This window comes from Primulina huaijiensis, chromosome 13 (assembly GCF_012295235.1).
Source record: "Primulina huaijiensis isolate GDHJ02 chromosome 13, ASM1229523v2, whole genome shotgun sequence".
NCBI lineage: Eukaryota > Viridiplantae > Streptophyta > Magnoliopsida > Lamiales > Gesneriaceae > Primulina > Primulina huaijiensis.
In genome coordinates this window covers 2,855,703-2,865,018 of record NC_133318.1, presented here as the reverse complement: position 1 = coordinate 2,865,018, position 9,316 = coordinate 2,855,703, and the positions used below count along the sequence as shown (strand labels likewise).

General features: G+C 32.6%; 2 protein-coding genes across 2 annotated transcripts; one reads left to right on the top strand and one right to left on the bottom strand.

Annotated features, from left to right (window-relative positions):
- The first annotated feature begins 551 nt into the window (after window positions 1–551).
- Window positions 552–3,794, top strand: LOC140990909 (protein LOWER TEMPERATURE 1-like). Its single transcript, XM_073460762.1, has 6 exons — window positions 552–718; window positions 1,713–1,758; window positions 2,174–2,297; window positions 2,411–2,487; window positions 3,289–3,389; window positions 3,546–3,794. Exons 1-6 carry the CDS (start codon window positions 590–592, stop codon window positions 3,585–3,587), a joined length of 519 nt encoding a protein of 172 aa, XP_073316863.1. The 5' UTR covers window positions 552–589; the 3' UTR covers window positions 3,588–3,794.
- An 859-nt stretch (window positions 3,795–4,653) lies between these two features.
- Window positions 4,654–5,311, bottom strand: LOC140956258 (uncharacterized). The gene has a single exon (XM_073412957.1). It carries the CDS (start codon window positions 5,252–5,254, stop codon window positions 4,778–4,780), a length of 477 nt encoding a protein of 158 aa, XP_073269058.1. The 5' UTR covers window positions 5,255–5,311; the 3' UTR covers window positions 4,654–4,777.
- Between the last annotated feature and the right edge of the window lie 4,005 nt (window positions 5,312–9,316).

Here is a 9,316-nt window from a genome sequence, read left to right as displayed (position 1 = left end):
ATTTGATGTGGATCACATAGAGTTTTGGTGCAGTTTCGGACATAAAAATTTTTGTGAGACTATCTCGTGAAAAAATATCATTTTTTATATTAAAAATATTATTTATTATTTTAAATATGATAAAGGTTCATGAGATCGTTTCACAAAAACTTATTATAACATTATGATAAATAAATCAAAGACTGTGATGGTAGAAATTAAATCAAACACCGAATAACACAAAAATATAAATTATCAATATCATATCTTATGAACCAATGGTGTCGTGACTAAAAAAAATCAATTTTTGATAATCAAAATTAAGGTTATTATGTGACCGTCGAATTCAATCCAAACACTGAATAATACAAAATTATAAAAATTATTCATATCTTATAACACACCAAATGGTGTTATGACAGGAAAAAATTTAAATTTTGATAACTAAAATTAGGGTTATTTTGATCATCATAAATTTATTATAAGATCTCGATTTCGATATTAATTATAAAAAATAAAAAAAATAAAAAACCAATTTAAGGGGAAAAAATTGGTTAATCTTCCCGCTTATTGACCATTGTTATATTTAACTGTGAAATTATAAGTCGCCATGGATGGTGGTTGCGCATCACCATCGCCGCCCGATTCGGGCAATACTGCCACTGGTTCCGCCACCGAATTTCTGGCCAACCTCCCCTCTCGCGGACTCTTTTCCTCCACAGTCTTTTCCTCCAATCCGGTATTATTCTTTTTCGAAAACCCTAATTTTTTTTTGCAGAGAATTGCTTCGTTGCATGATGTATTACTAATTCTTGAATGCTTCTACTACCGATCATCTTTACAATGTTGGCCTGGATGGGTAAATTCTGGAACTTTAAAGGTTTTTAACCTTTGGTATATGAGCAAGGAACGTACATTTGGATGCTGACCGAATGTTAACTTTGACGACGTTGAATGTTGTTTTCGGCAATTAAGCAATGTGTTTAGTTTGAAATTAGCCACGGGGAGAAAATGGGGATTGGTTCTGGAAAAATTATCTCATTCCTTACTTGAGGTCACGACTATCATAAAGAAACATTATGTATACTGGGGAAAATTGAAAAGATGAAAATCAACAGTTTTCTTGGTATTGCAGATGGGACCGTATTCAACGAACAGTTTTCCACAAGGAGATTATAATGAAAGAAGGCTGTGATGACGGATTTCTTAGCTTGAACTTTGTGACAGTTTATGTACTTAGCCTTTCAAAGCTAGTACTTGTAGGTAACTGGCTAGGTGATGAATAAATAAATATTCCAGTATGTTGATCTTGGAGTTCCGACACACTTTGAATTTGTTTGGGCATTTGATGTCACCTCATGAAGCCCATGTTTCTTGCTGAGATCTGAACACGTCCAAGATTGTGTTATGAGTGAAACATGTGGCTGAAATAAAGGTTTAGAACGATTGAATCAAAATGGACTACCGGAATTTTTCCAAACATTCTTGAATCTCAGATACTCTCAAACTGTATTCTGAAATCATATCTTCTACATATCATTTGAAATCTAATGAAAATTGGAGTGTTATTTTTCACAAATATAATTGCTTTTTCTGATATCTTTTGGTGGTTGCTTATTTGGTTCTGTAAATATACAGGGGAGGGGTATATTTAATGGTCATTAAATTCCCTAAAAGTATATCCATAGCTTTTCACCTTTGTTCTGTTGTTAACAAGTTGGACAACTGTGCAGGGTGGAATGCGGGTGTATGTTTGTGATCATGATACATCGCCTCCAGGTTCAGGATTAATAAGTTTAGGTTCTGTAGATAAATGTTACAGTGCTAATTATCATGTATCTCGGATATGATTATTTTTTTCTCAAAGAACATGTTACATGTTTACAATCAGTCTTTCTGCCTGTAAATTGTTTTTTCGATTGTCGATGATGCTAGAATCTGTTAAAGCATGATTACTTTTTAGTGGCAAATCAATTCACTTGGCATGGCCAGCCTCTGACATTTGTACTTGGAAGATCTCATTTGTCTATTCCAATATGTTGATAGTTATATCTTAGCATCCTGGAAGCTTTGATTAACTGGACACCTGCATATCCTTTTTATTTTTTCTGTTTAATGTGGCTTGTTTGTACTTATGTTTTTGTCATTGCTAATTTGAAAGATTGAATATATCGCCATGATCTTGTTGTATCAGAGGAGCAGCTTATAAAGACAAACCAGACAAATATACTGATTAGGTCTCTTATGCTTAAGAATAAGTCTGCTTCTTCTGCAAAATATGGAAAAGGTCCAGCTGCAGGTCAGAGTTCTAAGAAAAGGTGATAAGTCCATCTTACTGGGGCGTTAAGCTGTGTGAATAGATTCTAACTTCCTTTGGGTTAATTCCTCCCTTTGTAACCATTTGGTCCTGCTCTCTTCCTCATCTTCTCAGGTCTGCTGATAGAGCTTTGGACAGTAAGGCTGCAGGGAAGAGGGCAATGTCCAGCACTCAGCTGAGTTCTTTGCAAGGTGAAATGTTTATAGATTCTGTTTGATAGCTCATTAACCGAACAATATGCAACTGTTATGACTCCTGAATCTTCGCAAGGTGGAGTGGCTTCCTCTCTTGTTAGCCACCTCTATTCACTCTTAGGGAGTGCCAGTCATATAATTCTTAGGACCTTTTTGTTTTTTGGTTGAAAATGAAAGAAGGTTCTTTGATGTTCTTCAAATGTGGATAGTATTTAAGCTGAGTTGTAACGAGTATGAAATATGAACTAGCATTGGCTTAATAATTTGAGCTTGATAGAAGTTGAATCTTATAATCGTAGTAAGTGTAACTGTGGGGATTCCACCATTTTCCTTGATCTTGAACGAGTGAATTGGACCAAGCTGAAGCTGAACCCTAGTTTGATATCAGTAACGTGCATAAGAACTTCAGTGCCTTGAAAAATCATATCTTCATTGTCTACATTTGTATTTCAAAGTCGACGTAGACAACATTGATGACAATATTTTCACTTGTTGACCACTCCATGAGAGAATAAACAAAGAAGATACAAGCTCGATAGCATCTAGTGAGTTAAGATTTGACTGGGAAACCAACTCTCTATTTGGTTAAACCTGAGACAAAAGCAGGGAGCACATGATGCACGAAGCAATGAAATCCTTTTTTCAAGTACCGTGTGATTTTCTTCGATTTGACCTCCCTCTTATTTTAGTATGTGGAATAGCTAAAGAAAGGGAATGGATTATGTTCCATAATTTATCATTGCTTTTAATCAGTTTGTTGTGACTAAATTACTATGATGCACATTGTTTTATATGTAGAGGGATCATCCCAGGTGGTGGACAAAAATCTTCAGAACTTGACAGTAGAAAGACTTCGTTCTCTTCTCAAGAAGAAAGGACTCTCACGAAAAGGGAAAAAGGCAAGTTCTGTTATATTTATCTTGTAGCTTCCATACCTTTAGTCCTAGTGTGATGAAAGATCATACAATCTGACAATGACAACATATATGTATCTAGTAGTCCTGCAGCGACTTCAATTTTATTTACTTCTCTTGTGCTTTCATTTCTATTAACAGGATGAGTTGATCGCCCGCTTGAGAGCAAAAACAGATAACTGAGTTATGAGTTTGATTAGCCTATCGACCTGCAATTTGTGTAAAAGCATCACACTTTACTTCAGTAGCGTAGATGTGTAAAGTGTGTTGTAGTGTAATGATAACTGGTTTAGAACTTCATTTTGTATTACCATGCCCATGCATCTTTAATTCTGTCTTTCTTGACATGGGATGAGGACATATATATGAGTAGATTTGGCTTTTAGCTCACATGTTCGAGTGTTGTTGACAAGGTTATGGTATGGTGAAATTGATTTTTTCGAAAACTAAACATGAGCCATGCATCATGATGTGTGGATTAATCCTCTTTAATTCTTTTATTTTCAAAAGACAAATCTCTACGCTAATCAGAGTTGTATTTATTCTATGAATTGTTTTTGTTTAGGACTCCATCATAAGATATTTTAATAGCAACCATGAGAGAAGTTTCGAAAGGGCACTAGTAAAGTTTTAGCGCCAATTTTGAATCAAACTGATGATTTTTTGCACCAAATACCAAACTAATTTTTAATCCAACAATGGTTTACGGTTAACCTAAGAAAATAATGTAAGAATAATAATAATAATTATTATTATTGTTTATAATATTTTATTTGATTCGTCAACTATAAAATTATGAGTGCAGTAAGATATCATATATATAATTAATTTAAATAAGTAGTACCATAAATTTATCGACATTATATTACAATTATTTGTATAAATTATGAGTTTTGTGGCATGCTCCCGATACTTGGTAACATGGAAGTAAATTGCATGTGTATCTAAATTTTCAGTCACTGGATCCTGTTTTTCGTTAAAATTTCATATATATTTTTTATCGTGATAATTTTTGCTATGAATCACGGCTGCAGCAATAAGACAAATATCCCAAAATAAACTTTTTTTCCTTATTTGGGTATGAGAATATTACAATTGAGTCTCGAACCTGAAATTGAGTCCTAAACTTGAGACTTTTGTATCATATGAGCTACAATTCATCGACCATCCCAAAATAAACTTACTGCCGTAGTTTGTAATCTTTATTTATTTTGTTTATTTGGCAGCATCATTCAAATCATTCATAAACTAAAACACAAGACTCCTTCAAACTTTTATTCAGAAGGTACACAGTTGCAATGGCCAAGCAAGGCATGGCATGGCATGGCATGAAATACAAAGCAAATAGCTGGAAAATATGTATTGAAATTTAGTTAAGTTTCAATGGATTCACATATTGTCTCCAAATGCTGGTGCTTTTCCTCTTCATCCATGAAAGAAGTGATAGGAAAAGACCTCCCAATTCCCACTGGAGTCTTGAAGTAAATCTTGTTCCCCGTTGATTCCTCAATGCTCATTTCAACTATTGGTACCCATAGAAGAAGCTGCTTACTTTTAACACCACTCATCTTCTTCATCTTGCCTTTCTCCACAATCGCAGTCACCTCTGTGTCATATCTAACAACACTGTTCGTCCCGGCGAAGAAATGATCGTAGGGGGCCTTCTGTTTCATCCACACGTACCCGGTCTCGCGCACTAGACCGCACTCTTCGAGGTTCTTGAGTGGGAGCACACCTCTCGGAAATCCAAGTTCTTCCAGCATCTTTAGGGAGTGCTTGTAGCACTCCTCAGCTCCATGGACTATTTCTGCATTCGCGCGTAGATCTTCCCTCTGCTTGTTGCTTGCCATTTGCTAAGAATTTGGTGGATGAGTGTGAGTAATGGTGATGGGGGATGAAGAACATTGGCTTTTGCTTATATAGAGAAAGTAGTTTGGCTAGTTTTGTGGTTGTTTATTGGAAGTTGAGCTGCAACGGTTGTGTTGGTGGAGTCGTTCACCAAACAGTGTTGATCGTTGGTGGATATCAATTACTCTATCGGCTTGTGCAACCATTTGGAACGGGAACAGTCTAGTTTAAAATTTGATTTATCTACACTTATTATATTACTAGCATGAAGCATGTGTGATACACGTAAATACCAATTATATAATAAAGATTAAAATTTTTATTTTTTTAAAAATAATTTGAACCATTTTGTTATTTATCTGAGTTTAATCTCTTGTCATATTAGACGAATAAATCAATTAAAAACTTATATAACTTACTTTCAAAATTGTTTTCCAAATTAAAATTCAAGCTGTTGATTTTATGTTATATAATGAATTATAAAGAGGACAATATATAGAACGAAATGAAGAAACAAATTATATATATAATAACATTGCGTATAAGGCATAATAACATAAAAATCAACTAAATTATGGATTTTATCAATGCATAAATCATAAGTTACATAAGTGAAGCATACTAATGACAAATAATTATCAATTTAAAATATTTGTGACTAACTCATCAAAACAATATCAAAACTAATGAAATAATAATAAGGATAGTAAAATATAACTTATAATATTCAATTTAAATAATATTTAACATCCTATTTACTTTTTGTTTTTAGAACTATATATCATAGATAATTAATTTTATGTCAGAATCGATCTTTTGTAGACTGTATTGATTACTATTAATTTTTTGTTAAATACAATTAAAATAATAAATAAATCAATATATGTAATGAAATACACATTTAAATAAGATTATATGGTAAATATAAAATAAAATCAAATAAACTCATATAATAATTATTAAATATAAAATTTAATTTACCGGTATGATTTTCACTATAAAAAAAATTTGGAATATAACCAAAGAAATAAACTTTCATAAAAAAATGTTATTTTTGTATTTGTTGAATTAGTTAGTTTGATTTCAAAATAATTAAATAAAGATATTAAAATATTATATATAAAAGATCTAATATTTTGACAAATGTTAATCAATGATCATAATAATTTATATTTATTATTAAGTGTTTCTCACTAAACTTGCGGGGCGTGACAGACACGTGATCGTGCCAAATATGGAATTATCCGACTTCTTTGTCAAACGTTGTGTGTCCCGATTCGACCGTTAGTTCTAATTTCCTCGGTATGACTTCAAAGCGAAAAATATAAAATGAGGAATATAATGAAATTGTAGAGAAAATCCATGAACAACATCAAATTTATTTATGTTGTTATGAACATGACCAACATTTTTACAAGAAAGTTGGAGGAATATGTTCAAATCTAAAGAAACTAGGATGTTGGAACTTGAAAAATATAAATATAAACTATTGATAGAAATTGAAGAAGCTTTGTTGCTGCTTTATTGAATGTTTGTGGTGTGATTTTTCTGATTTTTCATCTCAGCTGTTGTTCTACTCCACCGAACAGTTTTGTCATCTTACACGATCATTCATTGTGGATCGTGGACCAACTCCTCCCATCGTGGTTTTCAACTGACTCCTACTTGAGCTTGTCTATTGGGCTTCTCACATTCTGCGGGCTTCAATTGTTAGTGGGCTTCAAAGATATGAGCTAAACAATAAGGATTATGTCATATATTTTTTTACATAGAAAATAACTTCCGTGTTTTTAAATTGCTCGTTAATATCTCTTTTTCATGCATTACATATTTAGAGTTTTAATTGATGATTGATTTTGACGATCATATGCATATAACTTTTTATCATACAATTTAATAAAATAATCATGCATATAACATATTCATTTGTGTTTTTTAACTAATCCTGCCCCAATTTAATAAAATAATTTATTACACAATCTTATTAATAATAATAAAAAAAGATAATTTAATAAATAAATTATATCTTGGAAACCAAAAACTATTTTTCTTTTCATAGGTGTTTTGGGACAAGATAATCGAAATACATTTGACATTGTACCCTTTAACTTTTACCAAGTAAAATTTGCTATTTCATATAAATATGCATGGTTAATTATTACGTGTGACCTTTTATTTCTTGAAGCTTTAAGTTTTTGTTTCATGTTTTTAATAATGTTTCGTTTTGTGAAGGAGATGGATAAATGGTAGAAACTGATGAAGTTGAAGCCAGTTGTATAGTAGCAATACTGATGGGCGTGTCCAGAAGTAGAAAATCCATGTTCTGTGGTGAACTAATTGACAATTTTGGGCACAGGCCGAGCCTTGTGTTGCTCCGCTCGGACAGTAGCCCGGGTGACTTGTTTTTTTCCGATATTTTTTATACATATTTGTCTTCTTTTCCGGTAGTCCGGAGCTCCATTTGTCTATATTAACTCAACCGTAGTTTAGAAAATTCTAGCCCGAGTAGAAATAAAAACCTAACTCCGCCACTGATTTTGGGTACGAATTTTCCAAGTTATTTGTTGCATTCTCATGCACGAAATGAAATTATTTTCTGAAACAAAAAGGAGACTTTGCTACGACTACTTTTGCTGAAAAGTTTGGCGACATGCTTCTTTAACATTGTTTTGGAGTCAGTGAGCTTTTCTCCGGAGTAGTGGTGGGTCCGTTGACAGTGGTTGAGTCAGGTTTTTATTTTTAACTGGATTATAATTTTCTAAATCATGGTTGAGCTAATATTGATAAATAGAGTTCCGGGCTACCGAAAAAATAAGACAAAATTTTATGTATAAAAAATATCGGAAAAAAACAAGTCACCCGAACTGGAGCAACACATGGCTCCTCCCGTGCCCGTTGAGAATTGATCCAAATTTCATGCATTTTATTAGTTTGTGGTTTCTCATAGATAAAGCCGGTGTGGCAGAGTTGGTGAGCTTTCCTCCGGAGATTGGTGCCCCATTGAGAATTGACAAGTTTTCTTAATGTCATGCACTAACCTCTGTGTTAACGTCAAATAGAAATGTCGATTTGTTTTAAGAATGATGATTTATCTTAATTTTCATTTGAATTTTTTCGTAGAAGTTTTAATATATCAGGCATTAAAATTTGAGTCCAGCAAATGACTTTACTCTGTAGCATCGCTTCACAAGCAAATCTCCGTCTTTGGAAAAGTCTCTTAGTGGATCGAAAACTTGGTTCAGGGCATCCGTGTCCGATCTGGATTCGATATTCTTTCAAGATTTTTTAAGATTGTGGTTTGGGAATTGGGGGTTGATGAGGTTGACGATATTTGAAATTCCTGAAACAACCTCAATAAGCAATAATGTATCAGTCAAAACGGGTTAGTGAGACGGGCCGACTCTCGAATTGTCGCAACTTCTTTTTTTACGGGACTGACTTAACCTGTTTTTAATTATATTAAGCGTGTTGGGACTGGCTTACCCAACCCGCCACAACCCATCATTTGGCGGGCAGGTCCGGAAAGTTCCAAACGAATATGTCTATTTGGCATAACGAGTCTAGCTGATTTTGACGTCCCTAATAATTAACTTATTGGGCTGAAAGTTTTTATCCATTTTTGTAATTAGTGAGTATAGTGTGTGTAGTTCTATAATTTGTCATGGAACAAGGGCCATTTGATAATTTAATAATTGGTATGGTCATTAATTTGATAGGAACCAAATGACAAATTAATAATTGGTCATACAACGAAGTCAATTTTTCAAAAGAGATTGTTTTGTATGAATAATAAGACATTAAATAATTATTTAAATTAATATTTAATTTAAATTTATAAAATTAAAGTTATAAATCATTATATTATACTTTCATCTTACCATCATTCAAACCAATGGCTGTCATAGGTATAATATATGGTTATAAGTTGAGTTTAAATTTTAAATATTTAATTTGATTAAAATATTAATGATATAATATAATTTTAAGGCAGATAATTTGAAATTAATAATACAACAAAGTTTAATAAAAAAATAAAAATAAAAATAAAAATAATATAACAAACT